General features: G+C 41.3%; 1 protein-coding gene across 29 annotated transcripts in view; it reads left to right on the top strand.

Annotated features, from left to right (window-relative positions):
- The window catches only part of TNRC6B (trinucleotide repeat containing adaptor 6B), a 139698-nt gene that overhangs the window by 73894 nt on the left and 45436 nt on the right, over window positions 1-20368 (top strand). For 27 of the 29 annotated variants that reach the window (XM_072037333.1, XM_072037282.1, XM_072037337.1 and 24 more), the window contains 3 exons: window positions 9662-9749; window positions 13462-13483; window positions 15104-15448. In XM_072037333.1, coding sequence (XP_071893434.1) covers window positions 9662-9749; window positions 13462-13483; window positions 15104-15448 — 455 coding nt within the window. Of the gene's footprint in view, window positions 1-1356; window positions 1513-3182; window positions 3332-9661; window positions 9750-13461; window positions 13484-15103; window positions 15449-20368 lie in introns of those variants that run through there. The other 2 variants (XM_072037351.1, XM_038170311.2) reach the window with 2 other exon arrangements.

The raw sequence follows: 20368 nt of genomic DNA, 5'->3' as shown, positions 1-20368 counted from the left end.
GGAAAGCAAACATCACTTCTGACTGCAAGAGGAAGACCTGGGGAACTATAGACAGGTCAACCCCATCTCAGTCCCCAGGAAGCTGGTGGAACAGTTCATCCTGGAAACAATTTCCAGGCACATGGAGGAGAAGAAAATCATCGGGAGGCCATGCATGTCGGCATGGATTCACCAAAGGAAGTAATGCTTCATCAACCTTGCAAGCTTCTGTAGTGAAATCAACAGCCTGATGGACGAAGGAGGAGCAGTGATGTTGTCCTGGACACAAACGCCTTTGACACTGTTGCCTGTGATAAGGTGGTAGAGAAAACCTTCAAATACGGACTGGATGAGCAGTGAGGTGGACTGAAAACCGGCTGAGTGGCTGGCCCTACAGAGCAATGGGCAGTGGTGGAGAGCCGAGTTGGAAGCCAGTAATGAGGAGAGTACCCCAGGGATACTGGGTCCAGTCCTGCTCAATCTCTTCATTAACGATCTGGATGATGGGCTGGGGTGTGCTCTCTGTGAATTTGCAGATGACACAAAACTGGGGGGAGTGGCTTACTCATCGAAGGGCCAAGCTGCCATCCAGAGGGACTTGGACAGGCTGGGGAAATGGGCGGACAGGGACCTCGTGAAGTTCAGCAAGTAAAGATGTGAAGTCCTGCCCCTGGAGAGGAACAAGTTCTGTGCTCCGGATTCTTAGAGCCCACCTGGCCTGTGCTGTAATCACAAATGACGCTGTAGCAGAAAATGTTTGATTTAATTAAAACGTATTACACTTTCTCTCTGAAATGTTATGTTCTGACATTAAAACAAATGCCATAATCGTTGTGAGTGCTGTGTTATAGTTACCACAAACAGTAAATAGTTCAGTTTCTTAGGGCTTTTTTTTTTTTGTGTGTGTTGAAGAGTAGTTCTGTTCCTGACATTTAAGACCAAAGTTTGTAATCTAAGAAAGCACAGAGCTGCTTTTGTTACAGCTGAGTTTACACCATTGTCAGGAGTTAGCGGTTGTTTTCCAGCGGCTGTCAGAAGATGAGCAGTAAACAGCTTTTGATAACGCTTCTCATCCATACATGTAAAAATGCATTATTCAGGTGGCAGTAATGCTCCTCAGCTTCCCTTCATTGCAGTTTGTAACCATACAGGCAAGATGCTGGCATGTTCAGGGGCCACCAAGACGGCTAGTAGGCTGGGGTACGTCTTGCATAAGGAGAGGCTGAGGGAACTGGACTTGTTCGGCCTTACCCAGCTAAGGAGGTAGCGTTCCTGCTGTCGTCAGCCGCCTAATGAGAGGGTGCAGGGAGCCAAACTGTTCCTGGAGGTGGTGCGCACTGATAAGAGGCAACGAACACAAGCAGCAGAAAGGGAATTTGGGCTAGATACAGGGGGAGGGAAGCGCGATGCGATGGGTGGAGGCCAAAACCGGAGCGGGCCCTCCACAGTGACGGCAGTGGGAGCTGCTCAGCGCATGGCTTGGTCCTGAGCAAACTCGTGGTGATGGCTCGGCGGCGTGTGCGGTTAGCCCAGGTAACTCGTGGGGCCCTTCAGCCTGAATTACCCCCGTCAGACCCGCAGGGGTACCGTGCAGGAAGGGCTGCTTGGCTCTTAGAGGGGAACTGCTTTAAGGAATAAAAACTAAACCTGGGAAGCGCTGTTTAGGGAAAAACTTCAGTGTAATTTTCCATCTGTCACTTTTCAAATGAAAGCTTTTTTTTTTTTTCCTGACATGCGAGCCATTTGAGATTATAAAACTGGTTCAAGTTTACAGCTCTTAATCTTCTCATGCAAAGCAACACTGGCAAACACTCGCGTACACTGCACTTGCAGACTAATAAGCAGCCCTTTTACTGACATCTGGCACGCTGCCCAGATCGCCTGCATTTATGTCAAGCCCCATGTTGTGCGGGGAAGTAGGACTCTTGATGTACTTCGGGACGCACAGTGGGATAGGTGAAACGCTCGCTTTGCGTGGTGCAGTGAAAAAAAAAAGAGTCACGCACATGGAAGGAGGGCTCAGCTCCTCCTGAGAGCGGTCACAGGTTCTTCATTGAGGTTTTATTGCGGTGGCTGTTACTCATTAAGTGTTCTATATCAGTTGTTCAGCATTCATTTCTCTATGTATTTTTGTGGGTTATAAAACCACAAAGATGCCTTTCTTAGTAAACAGTTGTAGATAGATAATAGAGCTTTCTACACATTTTGATCCTTGAAGTCCCGAATAAGAGCCGTGTCTTGCTGAACGAGTGTTTCGATCCGATAACAAATTATTGGGCTCGTAATAATAGGTGGGTTTCTAACTGCATGCTTTGCCTTTTTGAGGCATTTTTTTTTTATCACATTTCACAACTCTAAACACTTTCTCTGTGGTTTTGGTGCGCGTGTGTGTGCATGTTATGAAATAATGATTACTGATCCGTAAGAGCTTTGAAGCATTTGAAGGGAGAAAACTTGCTCGGTTCTTACATTCTAGGACTTGGGCTGCAGCTCTCCGCGTGCTTAAAACCCGAGTTTTTATCAACAGTAGCGAACATTTGTAAACTTTCAGATCTTGCCTGAAAGTAGATTTTCTTCGTGTACATTGTTGATACAGCTGCAACGTGTAATGTTATAAGGAGCACAAGCAAGAAATACGGAATATTAAAAAAAGATTTCAGTTCTCATTTTACACAATGTAAGGTTTTCTTGTTAACGGGAGACTATGAAAACTGAAATGGAACCCCCCAAAAAACAGTTGCTGAACGTGTTAAGAACACACCTCCGCATTTAGGAGCCTTTGGAGTTGTTACATAGGGCTTATGCTGTCCGGTTCTTTAAAGCAAACAGCCCTTCATGGTCAGAGCTGTTGATTTTCTGTTACTGTAAATCATTATGCCTATACGTGTAATACTCCAGAAGTAATTAATCTTACTCTATTAGCAAGTCTAATAGCATTCCGCGGGGAGTCCTGCTTTAGAAGTGCACGCTTCGAGTGAAGTCGGCACGCCGATGTTGGAAATTCGGTTATTTTCTCCAGCAACTTCACATTGCTGATGTTTTGCAGAGATAACGGCCTATCGGTTGTTCCAGATACGCTATTTAAAGTAAGCAAACTTCTTGCAGTGACGCGGTTTGGGACTCCAGCCAGAGAGGGGAAGCAAGCAGCTTACTCCAGCTTCTTGAGGGGCAAACAATCCCCGCCTCTGCAAGGCGCTGCTTTGCAGAGCGTTTTAGAGATGTTTTATTTAAAAGCTTTTTTTCAGTTAATATACGGTGAAGCGCCTATTGTGTGTGTGTATCAATTCCTCAGCGTATCCTTTTGGGGGGTGGCTTTTGTTATATTTTGTCTTACATGTTCTACTACGTGCAGGTATGTGTTTATATATAATGTTACAAATATGAAAAATTTAATGTCATGCTAAACAGCTGGGTCCTGATACTTTGATTTTATTTTGAATTCAAAGAGCAGAGCTTAGTTACCCCATTGCAAACTGCTCAGTTCTGAACTACGCAGTTGATCTCTACAGTATTGCAGTTGTTTAGTGATGCTACAAACTTCAGTCTCATTTCAGGCAAACAACTGATTTTCCTTCTTTTCCTTGAAATTTTTATACTCTGAGTTTATTTTTTTTACAGTCTGGGAAGTTTTTATACTCGGGGGTGCTATTTTGAGGGATCAGTGTTTTTTTTTCCCCTTATCCACATCAAAATTCATTAGTCCTAGAATAGTTTTGCATTCCATTCCTTCGGTTCAGCCTGAAGACCGAGTTCCTAAAGAGCTGCGTCCTGCTCAGCCAACTTGTGCATGGCTTACGTCTGTCTGATTTATGCTGCTTAGCGAGGAAGGTGGCTCATGCCGTGCATTTGAGCATGTTTTATAAAATGGAATTAGTCCCATTTTGAACCTTTCGATCAGCAAGATCGTAACTCTTTACATGGCCTGGTCTAGCAGAAGTAGTTTTACAGTTAGGAACTCGGTCAGGACTCTGTCCCAGGAGCTCTGGGACTTAGCCCGTGCTGTCAACACCTTGCTTCTGCTTCGTGCTCTGTCTGGACGTGCTGGAGCACACCGCTGTGTTTGGGCACACCGTGCTCTTCTCACACCGGTGGAGTGATGGATGCTTAGCTTAAAGCGTGACATCCACTGAAAGGAGAATTAAAACTGTAAAGTTTTTCATACCTCAGTACAGTGCATTTTATTTTGTTTAATTTTTAGTCTCTGCAATCGAGTTTGATTTGATCTAAAAGCTTTCATCCAGCTTAAGCAGTTGATTGCCAGTGTTACTTGCTGCTGCAAGACAGGCTTGAGCCTTAAACTGCGAACTGAAATTGCGTGTACTCATTTGGGACTTGTGGTATTCTTTCTTCTTCATAGCTTATGGCCCTTGTTACAATCAGTGTAAGCTTTTTAAAGTATGGATATATAAGTTGTGGTATAGGAACATACCACGAAAGCCCCTGTTATGCTTAGAATTGCACATACGCAAGTGACAACAGTAGGGTTACATGCGCAGGGTGTGAAATAAAGGCTAAATGCAGTACGGTTCAGAAGAAGCATCTCTACTTGTACAACTTGGGAGTCAGGTTCAGAAGGAAATGCAGGCACTTCAACTGATCCTTCTGCTGATCCAAGGTACAGGGTTTTACAGGGTGCTCTGTGGAGAGGTGATGTACAGTGAGGCTGTGGTTTCACTTAATTGCAACCAATTTAACATGCTGCTTTGAATGGAGAAGATTCCCTACTGCTTATGCGTGCTCCTTTCTGATATTAATCTAATAATGCGCTAAAATAATTCAATTTACAAGAAAAGGGGGAAGGTGATGAGTGGGGCAAGTCGCTTTTTGGGACTTGAAATTGTTTGCAATACAATCAGCTGACTTCCAGAGAAGAAACCACTCCGTGAATGCAGCTTACTTTTCTCTAAGAGGGTTCCTGTCTGAGGAGCTTTTGCCTCGAGCTTGCTTCAAATCCGGACCGGCGCTGGGCACCTTCCAGTAGATTTAATTCCTGGTTTTGGTTCCTCAACTTTGAGTCTTTCATTCTGTTTCTAAAATGCTTATAAATATATTTCTGGTCTGATACTTTGGACCACAAGAGGCCTGACTGTAATAAAGAGCCAGTTCAAGTTAATAAAACAAATACTGCCTCAAAGCGAGACTGGCCCATGTGGCTCTTTGTGGCTCAGGTTTTCAGACAAAATTTAAATTGTTGACGTGACCTTGTCCCTGTACAGATAAAAGCTTGTTCTGGTAAAGCACTGTTGATCCTACAAGTGTAGTTCCATAATCCCCTCTCTTCTGGAAGAACACAGAGAAGTTGGCTCCCAATTTGGAGGAAGACTTAGAAATCATCCAATGCTTATTGCGATGCAGAGAACAGGGTGCCCTTAATACAAGTTTGATGCCACTCCTGTGTTATGTTAGGGTTAATGATCCTGAAAGTGAAGGGTAGGGGCAGGAGGAGGGAAGATTGCTTGGGGTTTTGGTATGTAGCCTGCATCTTGGCTCACTGGGCAACACTTCTCAGCTGCAGCCCGGTGGAAGGAACTGCAAGCTGACGACACTCGAGTGCCGCTCCTGAGTTTCAAGGAATTTATTTCTTCCATGTTACTTCCATTTTTGTGCGGTTTTATTTGGAGGGTGACTTCATAGGTTTTTTTTTTTGTAGACTAATGCTCTGCGTGGCGTGTTATCTCCGCCTATCAAAGCGTGCTGCCGGCAGATAGCGTGCAGCGCGGTGCGTCACCTCGTCTCACGCTTCACTTTGCGATAGCAGGGACTTAAAGAGCAGCTTTGGTTCTTTGCCATGCCTCAAGCCCGTGCATTTCAGGGATAAGGATCCTTTTAGAAGTAGTTTTCTGGAAAAATGAATACTGGGATTTTGCAGGAAATTAATCTCCAAAAATGATAAATTCTGTGGGAGGCTACGCTTTCTGAATGCCTCTTTTTTTTTTCTTCCTGAAATGGGTATGTTTTTATAAGAACTTGGACTTTACAACTGTTTTCTGTTACTTCTAATGTTAACTAGCTAAAAAAAAATCATTTTCTCTGAAATAAAATCTTCTCGTCTTGGCCAAAGAGCACGAATGCATTGAGTGTACTGCATTATAGGCGCTCTGCTACGTGTTGTTCTTCAAACAAAATGTTGGATTAAAGCTTAGAGGTGCTTATCATTTGAAGTGCTAATACGCCTCATTTGAAATAGTCAGAAATGAAGTCTGTAATACAGTTCTTAAACATTATCAACAACGTTGATTCTAAGATTTTGAGGGAAATAAAACTACTGCTTAATTGTGCTTTAGTAGGACCGACACACGCTGCCTTGGACAAGACTGGAGTAGAAAGCTGGCTGCTGTTCGCTCAGTAGCAAATTTCCTCTTCAGGGTTTTGGTGTGTCCTTGTTCCCACTACTACGTGCTGGTAACAAAAAGCGGAACCACACCCCATTGGATTACTTTAAAGTCACTCATGTAGAGTTGGTGGATTTTCTCCCTGGGTTGATCTTGTCAATACAAGCAGCTGGTTGCTGGAAGGTTGATGATTGATCCTGGTTTCTCTGACCGGGCCAGAAAGAATTGCCTTTTAGCTGATGGTGGAAGGTTAATGAGCAACGTGGTCTTTTCAATAAATGGACGAGGTACTTGAAAGTTTTTCGGTAAATTTATTGGAATGCTTAGCATTGCAATGTGCTTTTTTCCCCCCTCAAGACAATTTTGGTCTCATAAGTATGTGTTTAACCCATTGTCAAAAAAATAAGTTATTTTAAGAAGGGGTCCTTAAAAAGAGGCAAGAAAGACTGATCTTACATATGACTCGAGAGAAACTATATAGTTATAAAAGTGCAAATAATAGTGAAGTGCATCAAAGAGCAAAAGTGGGAAGAAGTCAAGTGTGATAGCCAAAATGACAACGAGCTATTTCCCCACTAATTTGGTAAACTTTCAGCATGCAGTTTACGTCGTTGACTTGTCCATATTGTCAATCCTTTTCTGGCATTTGGAGAGTACAACTTCATCCTTCGTACTTGTTTGTGAGCTTTTGTTTATGTTTTGTCAATAACTTAATGGTCACGAACACACACCCCGAGAGCTGAGAGAGATCTGCCAGCTCAACAGAACTTGGCTGTGTGCAACAAATTCTTGACTTCCAGCATAAATGACCAAATGTCGACTATTACTATATTGTAGTTGATGATGTACCCACTGCAATATTGGACATACATCTCTGCTTAAACAGCAGGAGGAGTGCAGGTAGTCATTGAGCTTCTCTGCAGCCCTCATACCCCAAGTCCTTGTTCACGTACATCACCAAGCAAGGCGGCTGCAGCAGCAGCCACCTCCCTGGTCTGAGCTTGTTGTCTCAAAAGCAGGTGACGATCACCAGGTGTTTTCTTCCAGGCAATGATCCTCTATCCTCAGTTCCTTTTCTTATTAGTGCTACGTGTCATTTTAAGCCATAACTTCAGCTTTGAGGGCAAATATTACCTTTTCCTCGTTCTTTTCCATTCCCTGTTCTGCTCGAAAAATAAGTAGGTGCTTTAAAGTGAAGATTGTCTGTGTGCCAGGCAGTTACTGGAACTCATTTTGTTTTTTGATCCTACCCTTTTTCAGCAGCTCTTTTAAGACAGCTCTTAAACCTTTGCCTGCTGTAAGAAAGCTTTTTAGAAATCGTAAAGTTTTAACTGGCACTCCAGCCCTAAAGGTGCGCACTTCTTGACTGAAAAAAAAAAAAAAAAAGAAAAAAAAGCAGACATAATTTGTGGTTATAGTAACTTTGAGAGATAAGGGTGTCACTGGAGAGCTTTTTCAAATTAATTAAACTTTGTGGCTCAAAGAAAATTGGAAAACTGTGTCTCAATGCCACACTCGTATGAAGTATGCTCACCTCCCCAATGCTTTGCATCATGTGCTTGTTAGTGAAACTGAAAAACCTGCGGGGTTTTTCCTTGCCAGAGTGTAGGGCTGGGAAGTGTGCTTTGACATTTCACAGAGAACAGAAGAACAAGACCTGACCTGGCTTAAGCAATACTAGGCAGAGCGCATGAAACACCGTTCAGTCTGGTGCAGAACACATGCAGCGTGTCTCCAGTTCTGTTAAATCGGGACGGGATCTGCCGTTGTGGATGGATTGGGTAGGGTGACAGCCCGAGGTTGGTACTGCTCAGGGCTCATCCGCGCCCCTTCTATTCCCCATCCACCAAGGAGAATCTGACTTCAGGAAACCATCCATTTTGTGATTGTTCACAGAACCTTTTTTCTCAAAGAGAGCTCTGCAAAGTCCTCAAGCAGGAAACATAGCATTTCAAAAGGATTTTTTGTCTAAACTGAAGTGCTTAGTTATGTTAAATGTTTCTTTGCACGCTAACTTGGCAGTATCTGGTGAAAATGCAAGCATAAATGTTGCTTAAGATACTGTAACTTGCAATGGAAGGAAATTTTTGAATGAAACAACAGCAAAGCCAGCTTGGCTCTAATCTTTCAAAGTTGTAGTCACAAAGAGCTTTGATTTGTGCATAATTTTAACAGCTTAGTGCAAGCATAAGCTTCAATTTTGTTTATAAAAGAGTTATAGCCACCACAGTAAATTGAAATTTCTCTTCCCTCTTCCCCGCTAGCCCCCCAGTATGGTACAAATTCTTCTGTGCATTTAAAGTTGATCACTTGAAACTTCACAGGTCCATCTTCATTGATGTAAATTAAGATTGTGTCATAAAAGATCATGGGTTACCCTTGTTGTTCCCTATTTGTGAAGTACACATTGCCTTTCTCTCATCCTCCACCTCATCTGTCAGATCATCTTTTTACATTAATCGTCTTAATCTTTCCCTGAAAAAAACAAATTTATTCCAAGCGAGGTGAAAACTTAATCTGAAATTTACTTTTTTAGCAGGTGAAAAGAACTGGTTAACTGAAATGTGGTTTGCCACAGAAACAGGGCAGCCAGTAACGTCTGTGCAGCAAATTAACCATTTACTGGCACTTTCATGTTTGATAGAAAACGTAGCAACAAGGCGATAGCTTGACAACAACAGCAGCTGCGCTGATTTTTTTTCCTTTATTTTTTAGAAAGGTTGTTCTAGTGGAAAAAATAGATTCCCTGGGAAGTAGTTTATATTACAAGGTTCGTCACAAGAATCTGTGGGTGGATACAATAGGCTAGAAATTAAATTAGTGATTTGTATAATAAATGATGGTTTTGATTTGATATGACACTTCTAGTCTCTTATAAAAGTGGCATAGCTACAGGCAATAGAATAATCTCTTCCCCTTGTGAAGATAAATGTCATATCAGACCAAACCATCTTATTTTAAATTACAACTTCCCTTTTTTACCATATGAAAAGATTCATGAGACTGTTCATTAAATAATATCATAACCCAATTAAAAGTATACTTTGCCCCAACTGTCTTTGAGATCTTTTCTAATATCAGGCATGTGGTTAACTTACGGAGGGCACTACCAGAAGAGGCCTGATCCAAATAAATTTCCTTTATGCAGCAAGTGGTGTGATTGTGGTCGCAATGAACTAGAAGGTGCTTTTCTGGTCTCACTTAGGCCGAAACCCTCAATGCAAATGAAATATGATGATCAAAGGAACCTAGTAACCTGACTTCTTTTCTTGGGGGGAAGAGAGAGATACTACATGAGGCTGTTGCAGAACTTGGCAGTGCTCTTACTGTTTTTTCTCATGTTTTGGCAGAGAGAAGGAGCAAGAAAGGGAAGAACAGTTAATGGAAGACAAGAAAAGGAAGAAAGAGGATAAGAAAAAGAAGGAATCTGCTCAGAAGGTAGGTTTTGATATTTGAATTCTTCTTTCTAGCAGGAACATAAATTGTACTGGGGTTGGCAAGATGTTAGATTGTTTGTATTTGAGCTTAAAAACTCTTCATCTAAAGTATGGTGATATGTCATTAAAGATTTTTTACATTATTTTTCTTGAACTTCAGTTTTAGTAAACTTTGATATTTCTTCTGAGTGTTCAGGTGAAGAAAGAGTAATTAGTTTCCTGAAATGAAGTATTAAATTCATGTTGCTGAATATGAGCTCCCTTGATCTCTGAAGCTCCTGCTGTTTCAAGGTGTTTGGGTACGGGAACACTGCACGTCCTTTACGAAGGTTATACGAAATGTTCCCTACTGAAGTTGCCTTTATTTTTGCTAAGTATCATTTAGGTTTTCTATTTTCCGTGGCTAGTAACCCTTATGTTAAGTGCATCATTTTGAGTCTGAGCCGTAGAGAATTGAGTTGCTGAAAAATGCGCTCAGCAAATGAGTTTGAACACTTGGTTTATTTAGAAGTGCTCTGTTCTGCTGAAAATGTAGTAAATTGTTCTAGGAGTTAACCTGAAGCGTGAACTTGAGTCTCTCACAGCTTTATGCATGCTTTTTACTGGTAAAATCCTCCCTGTCTGGTTCTGGGCATCCCAGTACAAGACAGATGTAGGATCCTGGAGTGGGTCCAGCAGAAGGGGCCCCTGAGGGGTGATGAAGGGACTGGAGTACAGATGGAAGGGGTCTGAGAGCTGGGACTGCTCAGCCTGGAGAAGAAGAGGCTCAGGGGGATCTTACCAAGGTCTATAAATGCCTGGTGGGTGAGAGGGTTTAAATAAGATGCATCCAGGCTCTTCTCAGTGCCCAGTGACAGGGCTCGAGGCAGTGGGTGAGCACAAACTGAAATGCAAGAAATTCCACTTAATCATAGAAAGACTTCTTTGTGAGCGTGCATGAATGGTCAATCGCTGGAACAGGTTTCCCAGAGAAGTTTTGGTGCCTCTCTTTGGAGATGCTCAGAAACAAGTCGGACACGGCCCTGAGCAGTCTGGTTTTGTTCAATTGCTTTGAGGGCGATGAGGGAGGAGAACCACCACGAACTCTGAGAGCTCGAGAGGCTGTGCCTTCCAACCTCGACTGTAATGTGAAATTGAAAGCAAAATGTTTGACTTTCACTAGTCTGAGTTTTTCAATTACTTTAGTACAACAGATCCCACCACAGATCAGGTGTTACTCATGTTGCGTTAGATGCCGTAGCTTTGTGTTGTGAACAGCCCCCATTGATTCTGCCGTGCCACTTAATTTTTGGTTTATCTGGGAGCTTTTTTAAAATCAGATTCTTCACCTATTTGAATTCATCACTTTAAAACAGGTGCAGGTAAACCCAGTGTTATTTCTGTTGCCTTTATCCCAAGGCCATGTTGATACATCCCCAATAACGCTGCAGAAGATCGGTAGCTACAGAATAAGCTTTCTTCAGTGCCTGGTCTTTTTTTGCTTCAGTATTGCTGCTTACACGTTCAAAACCAAAATAGATGTTGTATTTTCAGCTGAGGATGTGTAGGAACCAGGAGGTGCAGAGGCTTGTAACTGGAGGCTGGTGATTTGAGGATTAGATGCTGATATTCAGTAACACAACAAAAACTTGGAAAGGTTGTGCAGATCACGTTGATAACTGCTGTGTTTGCTGAGGAATCAGCGCTTTGAATACAAAGATCTGCCAATTTTCCTGTGTGGTCCCTCAACCTACCAAGTTATTTGGTATAACTGAATGTTATGATATTTTTGCCAAAATCTTAGGAAAGGTAAACACTGTAAATAAATTAATCTCCTAGAGACCAAACGTTAAAGAGTGCTGCTTGAAGTACTCCTTGAAGACAGAATATGGGCAGAACACAAATGTGCGTGTCTGTTCTCAGTAACTGTGTGGTGGTGGTCACCAAATAAGCAGCAGTGATTTGGGGGGTACCTTTTTTTTCAAGGTTTGTATAACATGAAACAACGGTTTCTCTCTGGATCTTCTGCAGCTTACAAAATAAAACAGTGAAAAAAAAAAAAATCACCCAAGATTATGCAAGCAAATTCATAGACTGAATTCCTGTGGTTTGTGTCCCAGGGGCTGTTTGGTAGCTTGTCAGAAGGCTGAGATTGGCCCTGCCCTGCCAGTGCTTACAGGTTTCCCACAGAGAGATGACGGCTCTAAGTCTGAGACATGCTGTCACTTTTTCTCAGCTTTTCTATTCTAGACCCGAAAAAAAATCACAAAACCAGATCCTTTTAACAAGTACAGATTCAGCACAGGCAAAAGTGATTTTTTCCCCAAACACAAACTGTGGTTATAATTCAGAATTCTTTAAACATTTGTTAAAATGGTGTTCTTCCAAGCAGGCAAGTTATTTACTGAACATGTTTACTGTTAACTGTAGTAAACCTAGCAGCTTTACAAGATCGGTTTCATGAATTTTTTTAGTAGTAAATCATCAGAGTCACTGAAGTGCTTAACCGAATTTTAACTGTTACAGAAGTAGATATAATTTTACACACACGGGATGTTTCAAAAGTGAAGTGAAAACTGACGTCTGGCGTTGCACAGATGCATTTTTGGTCTCTTAGGAGAGCTGGATTACCTAAATCTGTGAAGCTACGATGCTTGAGATTTTTTTTTATTACAGTGAATATTCCGCTTTGCATATCGCAGTGTTCATCTTTGCAAAGTAAGTGATGCCACAGCAATTCAGGGCAGTTTTGTCTTTTTATTCTTTACCATACAAAAGAGTTCTGGCTTGGTTGGCTTAAACAATAAACTGCTTTTTACTTGTGCTTTCATTATTCTATACCGTCCCTGTGTGCTTTCCAGAATTATGGACTAGGTCAGCAATTTCTTTTTCAGAATAGGTGTCATAGAGCCTGACACATGATGATCTTTAGGGGTTTTCTTTATTGTGTAGTGGAGCTCATGATCGACAGGTTCAAAACATGCTACAATGCCCATGATTCCAGCGAATATACCAGTGATATGTTTGTTCCTGCTGTGGCTTGAAACCTGCTACGCTGAAAGAATGTAGAAGTACAGCAAAACCACACACGGAGTTCGTTGGCCAGCCTGATGGCTCACTTCAGTAATCACTCGAGAGATTTTGAAGCCTGGTTCTTTATAGGTAGCGCTGGTACATCCCGTCCTTGCGGCAGCGAGAGCAGTAATTTTTAGTACTACTTCTCCTTGGAAGAGATGTAATGGGTAGAGCGAAAGGGGAAGACGACAGAGCCAGATTGGTACTCTCACATGTGGAAACCCCGTGGGACTTCTGTTGCCAGCCCCAACAGTCTGCTGTAGGGATGTTCTCATCAAGGGCAGCTTTTATTACACTTCAGCTGTAATACTTCATCTCCGAAATCTGGAAGAACTGTAGTGGCGTAGCACTTGTTTATTTGTGCTTCAGAAGTTTGTGTTTGGGATGAGGGGCATGTACTAAAAATCATCAAGAGCAAAGTAATTACGGTTTCTGCCAGAGAATTCTGCATCAGGCAACGATATTACAGGAGCTGTAGTGTTCTTGAAAACTTGTGTATAAGTTTGGGAATACTTTTGAGACTTGCAGTTCGTGAGCTGATTATTTTCTTTGAACAAATTTTGATCTTGGGCTAATAAATTCAGGGTTTACTGCAGCCTGCTTAATGTTTGTTTTGAGGTTCTTAAAACTCTATTTACATTGTTGCTCTTACTTTGCAGGTCACAGATCAAAAAACCAAAGGTAAGAGCTGTTCTTCAATCCTAACGAGTGTTTTTATTGACTTGAGCCAAGATTCAGTTTTGATTAAAGCTGTTAGAAAAAGGAGTTACGATTCGAGATGAAGTACTCAAAGTGAGTACTCAGAAGAAATAAAAGCTGAGAGGATTAATATGGAGAATCTAAAACTATCCATTTGTCAGCGTCAGAATACTAGAAGTGGAAATGATGATTGTAGATAAAATAAATGAGCTGAAATATTTAGTCTAACTTTCAATTCTACAAAGGTTTTAGATGAGCAAGTGAAAACTGAAACTAACCATACAAATGGACTCAAAGACAGGGAAAGTACTGCCTATGGTGACATACCAAAACGAGTGAAAATGACTTGTTTCTGGAAACTTAGTGAAGAGAGATTGAAGTTTAAGCACCTAAAAGTCCAGAAGATGAGGCAGAACTGATGAGTGAACATCTTGGATGTGTAATTTATTTAGCTGATCTAAAAATACATTTAATTGTGATGTGCATGTCAGTTATCTAAAAACCGCTTGAGGAAATTGCCATTAAACAGAAATGACAGAGGAGAACTGGGATTGTAACGGTTTTATAGCTGGCAATACCTTTTTCTGGCTTATGGACAATGGAGCTTACATGGAGAAGTCAGAAAACCCTCTCAAAATAAAACGTGGGATAATGCATTCACCTGTCAGAGAGAGAGATCCCCTTGCTTTGCTCCCCCCTTTGTAAGAGGAAGAGCTCTACTGATTATGTGCACTTTGGTGGGGAGGGGCTGTTGGACATGACTTCCTTGTGTTAGTCTTCAACAGAGCAGATGGATTAAATTTTCCTTGCTTTGGGGTCTGCTCTCTTAGTGAGTTACTCCAACTTCTAGGTGCCTGGATAGGGTAATGCCTGAATTTCTTTTGCTCTTTTTCCGAAAGCACACGGAGCGTGTGAATAAGGGCTCACAAGCCCTTGATTTCTAGAGTCTCTTAAACAAATTTTGTGATGCCATTAGTTCTGCAAGGATTTGTGTGTCTTTTTGTGCTCCCCCCAACGCATAATAGCTCTCAGCAGCAGCTCCCCCTTACTTAGGGGGCCACGTGGTGACCAGTTGGTAAACTTCAGGCCAGCCCCATACGAGTGCTGTAGGTAGGACTGCCTCTTGGCTAACAGTCAGAGCTGTATAGGGAGCTCAGATTTCTTAATTCTGAATTGAAGAGGAGGATTTTTTGCTCTCTGTTTTGGCAATGGCGACATAGCCTAGTAAGCAAGTGAGACTTAGGATCTATTCTTAGGTCTCGCATTAGGGTGATGCATAGGAATCCTAAAAGCAGTGGAAGGTGGGGAACAGAGGAGAAGGAAAAAAGGCTGTGTTTGACTGTGTCTTAAAACTTTTTGCCCAGGGTGATATCCTTTGCCAGCGTTACTTTTTTTCAAGAAATTTGAGGCTTGGAGTGAAATGCTGGCTGAGGGCAGAGTTTCATCCTGGGGTTCAATTAAGTAGGACTTTTATAAGGTTGAAGTTGCGTTGTATTTCAGAGAAGAATGGCCTTATAAATGGAAAGAGTTGCAGCGAGTTCTTGTAGCTAAGACAGGTCTAAGTGGAAAAATTTCTGATTTTCATTCTTCCTGTTTTTTCAGTGCCCGAAGTGACGAAACCAAGTTTAAGCCAACCAGTGGCTGCCAGCCCAATTGGCAACTCTCCATCGCCACCAGTCAATGGTGGCAACAATGCCAAAAGGGTGGCAGTGCCGAACGGACAACCGCCAAGCGCCGCCCGCTACATGCCTCGGGAGGTGCCGCCGCGATTCCGTTGCCAGCAGGACCACAAAGTGTTACTGAAACGTGGGCAGCCCCCTCCGCCATCCTGCATGCTCCTTGGGGGTGGAGCAGGGCCTCCCCCCCCAACAGCACCAGGAGCAAACCCAAACAACGCACAACCAGTGACAGGAGCACTGCTGCAGAGCGACAGTGGGACTGCAACAGGTGAGTAGCGAGAGTGATGTTAAATACGCGTGTGTGCACGCACACGCCTAAGAAAAGGTATCACTGAAGTAGTGCACAAGCATGTTATCATACAATAAAACTCCTGGAATGACTTTTGGAAAGCTTACTTCTGCTGTTTTAGTACATCCACTTTTGATGTTTGCAGCAGGGGGTGCAATTTTTACTGCTAGATGGAACGAGAAAGTTGGTTAATGTTAGAAAAACGTCTGTGTTTTGGGTCGGTTGAATCTGATGCTGTAATGCTTTTTGTATCACAGCAAGGTAAACACAACATAGGGATAAGTAGGTAGCATTTCGTGGCCATCATTGAGTAGTTCTTAACAGCTCAGTTCTTAACAAGCTCCTCTGGTGCCATGAATTTCCTGTACTGTCACTTCTTGTTATGATCTAGTAAAACAAACATCAGAGTTTTATAGTAAGCTTGGATAGGCACCACGTTTGCAAATGACAGGTGTCTGTCGATTTTCATCTGGATGAAGTCACAAGGTGTTCCTTTTGCTCCTGACTTTTTTTTTTTTTAGTAATCTTGTTTTTCTCCTTAGATAAGACTTATTACAATAGTTTTCCTTAAAACACATCCTAAATAATCTCAAAAAAAAACAAACAAAAAACTGTTTTGTTTTTCTTTTCTGTTCACTTCGAGTTCCAGCAAATACATTGATTTTAAGATTAATTGTTTTATGAGCATGAGAAAATTATGACTGCTCCTGAATTTTTTTAGGAGGTTGGAGAATGGCTGTAATGGTAATATTCTCTTAAGTTACGACACTAAAACAAACAGTTCCACTCAAGACATCTGCTTTCTAGAATGTTAATCTGAGAATTCAAGAACAACTTGAGTTCTAACAATAAGGTTTTAAGAAAAAGTCAAAAGAAGGAAAAACGCTACCTTTATGTCTGAGTTTCCTACTGAAAGCCCTGCCAGAGCAATGGTGTGTTTTTTTAATCTTGGAGAGCATAAACTTTATAGTTCTCTGTGGTTAAGAAGAAGATGAACTCAGAGGTGATTTGAAAGGCCAGAGTCAAGTAAGCTGGGTGGGATGGCTGTGTTTATTAAAACAGGTGTCTAGGAAAATGAGTAATTTAGTTTTTGCCTTTTCAGCATTTGGCCTCCTTTATAGTGAATCCCTATTTGACAGATTGTGTCTTGTCTTTGATCCCTATTTAATAATGGGAGATGAGTTTCAAACTGCAACAGCTAATCGGTTTAAAAATGCATCACTTGGAAATGGCTGATTTTGATTACAAAAACACCTGAAAGATGCATGTGGGTAGGCATGGGGGACAAAAGAACACCCTCGAGTCTTTAGACTTCATGTATAAAATCCTAGCGTTGTGTCAGCATTAGTGTACCTTCACGGTAATTCTAGTGAACGGACAAAGGAGATTTAGTGAAGCATTCTGGAAGTTTTCAAATTTTTTCATAAACAGCATTTTTATTTTGAATGTATTACATGAGGACAAATTTCAAATATTCTAGACACGCCTTGAGTTCTGTGTAATTAGTATAAGTTCACCTGTTATTTGTTTTAGTGTCTGAGCTCAAGTTGTATGAATTCTCGTATTTTTTCATTCAGTTTAATGCTGCATTAATTGCTGAGATGTTACATGGTTGTATTTTATTGATTGGGGCAACTTTATATGCCAATGGTTAGTTCCTTTAATCTGATATAAGTCTGGAGTGCTGCCAAGAAAGGTAAGATGTGTGCCCTTCAGACTTGACTCGCCCCATCCAAACACAATCCTGCACCATAATACAATTAACTGGGCTGGGGAGCTGACTCGGGTTAAAATTAACTCTAATTGTTTTTTAAAGCTCATTTCGGTCTGGATGATTTCCCAGTTCAGCTCACTGACTGTCAATAGCAACACAGGTGATAGCGCATGAGCGTAGGTCTGACAGAGGAGTAGAAATGAGCAGCTGGATAAGAGGAGGGCTGGGGCAATCACTCTTCAAGTACTTCATGAACCTGCTTATGGAGGTACAGTGCTGCTGTGCCTCTCCTGACATTAATTCCATCTGAGATCCTGGCTATTTACAAGTCAGGCACCTGTGCAGCAATATTGTGATTAACTCATCCCACATAAGGAGAAAAAAAAAAAGTTTCCAAAGGCGGAAAATAATGTATTTTACCCAATTTCCTAATCTTTCTCATTATAACTTTAACCAGGTATCTGTAGATGGTGTTGGCAAGATTCTCCATTGCCAAAAACTGGTCTGTTTTTTGGAAATTAGTATTTTACTGCCCTTGTGCTAGTCCAGCTTCCATGCAAAATAAAACAAACAAAAAAGTCAGGACACAGTCCTTTACATGGATCCTTTTCTACCAGAGTAATTCTTCTGTAAGATGGCAAAACTGTAGAGCCCTGACGCATGATGTCACGTTCACTACTGTCTTGTAGCAGTGCTAGGTGGAGAAGGGTTGTGTATCATTTTTACCACAACCAGCGATATTCAGGACGCGCAAGACAATTTTGGAAAGCAAAGCTTATATGCTGTTGGTGAAAGTCTTCTTTCAATAGCTGTAGTACCCTCCAGGAATCACCAAATGTCTCATAGCAAAACTGCATTTTCATTTCAGGACTCCATTTCAATATTCTCGCTTATTTCAGTTCCACGTTTCCATCCTTAAAAATAGTCATTTGCTAGTAACTTTTTTGTCTGTAGTCAGATGAGAAACTTGTTTATCTTCAGCATGTTCGTTATTAAGGAAGTTTGTTTAAGAAACAAGAGCCCTTACCAACCCTCTTATATGAGGACAAAACTGTAAACTGCTAAGGCTTTGTCACCACTGTCAAGTTAGTAAGGGGGGGAGGCTGACTTTATAAAACAGTCCATTAAATTGTGTCCTAGTACGCTATGTTAGGAAATACCCCGATCATAATGCTATTAGAATGTCTTTGAAAAAAATGAAATGTGAAATGCTCAGTTCAAGTCAGTTACATAAAGATCTTGCTATAGGCTGCTCTGCATTTGCATCTTTCATTCACTGAATCATTGGGAAGTTCAAAACATAGCAACCTTGCAGTCTTTTGAACTTGTCTTTGTCAGTTCTTCTTAAGCTATTCCTGTGATCAGAAAGTTTTTAAATAGAAAAAAATAAACAAGGTGTGCGTGTGGATAGCCAGATAGATCTGTAGAATCATACTTCCTTGATAAGTTTGCACTACAGATGAAAATATAACAGAAGGAACAGAATGTGCATGGGAACTATGTGGTCTTTTAGATCTTCATGGTTGAAGTTTAGTGGATTAAGAAAAACTTCTTCTGTTTGCCAGTATTCAAAGCTTACAGGAAGATTCTAGCCTTGCTGTAAAATGTGGGTCTTCGCTGGCCCTTGCTGAAAAGGGATCTGGAAGTCATTCCAAGGAAGTTTGTTGGTTTAGCTAAGGAACCAAAAGCCTGAGTTGGGCACTGAAAGCTGATCCATTCATCTTCTATTAGAACTAATAATAATCAGAAGTTGTGTCTTCACTTTTGAATACATACATACTTAAAAAAAAAAAATCCACTTTTCTCGTTTTTTGAATGTCATTATGGCTTAATTAGGATTGGGTATGAATTTGTTGAAGGGAAAGTGTTCAGTCTTCATCACAGAGAAGTTGTGGCAAGAGCAGTCTACTCAAGACTTCAGGATTACGGACATGTAGAAAAAGAAGTAGAGCTATATAGAGAGAACAACATGGAAGTAGTAATGAACTTGCATTATATAGAGGCCCAGAAATAATTCTGTAGCTGGGGGAATTCTGTAGGTTGGCAGTGGGGTGGGGTGTGATCTTGCCTGACTCACTAATGGTGAGAGTTATCTGTACGCATGCAAACTTCATGCTGCCAGCACTGATAGAGCCGTCATCTGTCATGGGACTGTGTTAATTTATCTGCTTCAAAACTACCCAAATACCTTGTCAATGCAAATTCAGACTACATAGGGTATATTAATAGTTCACCATGGATGGAAGAAAGAGGCCCTACTCCTAGTTATTGCTCCTACCGCTTTCCTTACAATGACTCCAAGGCTCCTTGGACTTGCCGGTTTCCCTGCACAATGTCCTACATCAGCGAAAGATAACCCATCAAAAAGTGGACAGTTTTCTGTTGAGTTATTGAATACAGTTGACTAAGTTAAAGGGCTTGCCTGACACAAATAAGAGGTGAAACGTGGAGAATTTGAAGTAGGTAGAGCCAGGTGAGAGAGAGGAAGAAAGTTAGATCTCTTCTTAGCCTCCATTTGGTGGTAGAGAACTTGGTTTAATTTCTTAAAAAACCATTAACTGAAGTTTCTGGGGTGAATACAGCAGTGACACAAACGTGGGGTAATTAGATGCTGAATACAGCTTGCGTGCTGCTACACAGAAATTGCAATTTGTGTAGCTTTGGACTCTGCTGGTTACACTTTGCATTTCAGCTTTGGGAAGTAAAATTATTTGTTTCATAAAGGTGTAAAGAAATTCCTGGTAGCAAAATCAACTTGAGAAAGATGCATCTGAAGCTAACGGATAGACTTCTTCAGCTTTATACATTCATTAGATGCTTTTAGTCTTCAGTCTTTTATCTTTTCAAGTCATAAATTGTAGTTGCTTTGTTGAATCACTCACGTAGCTGTCGGTCTGCCATTCAACTGCACAACCATGCAGGCATATATATGTGTACATATATATATATATATTCTTCTTCTACATATAGTATGATTTTAAACATGTTTTTGAAAAGTCTACAACCTCTGCCAGTAATGGACCTGTAGGTTCATTAAGCAGGTTATCCCCACAGTGCATTCAGATGCCCACAAACTGCTCACGGGGAGTTTCTTGAAATAGGTTTTTTATTGTTATTTTTAATGGTGTTTCTCGGCCTCCTGTTCTTCCAAAGCAACTTAGTTAGAAATGTCTGAGGGAAGTATT

Source organism: Anas platyrhynchos, chromosome 1 (assembly GCF_047663525.1).
Source record: "Anas platyrhynchos isolate ZD024472 breed Pekin duck chromosome 1, IASCAAS_PekinDuck_T2T, whole genome shotgun sequence".
Taxonomy (NCBI): Eukaryota; Metazoa; Chordata; class Aves; order Anseriformes; family Anatidae; genus Anas; species Anas platyrhynchos.
The sequence above is the reverse complement of the archived record's forward strand: the minus strand, read 5'-3'. Positions and strand labels throughout refer to the sequence as shown.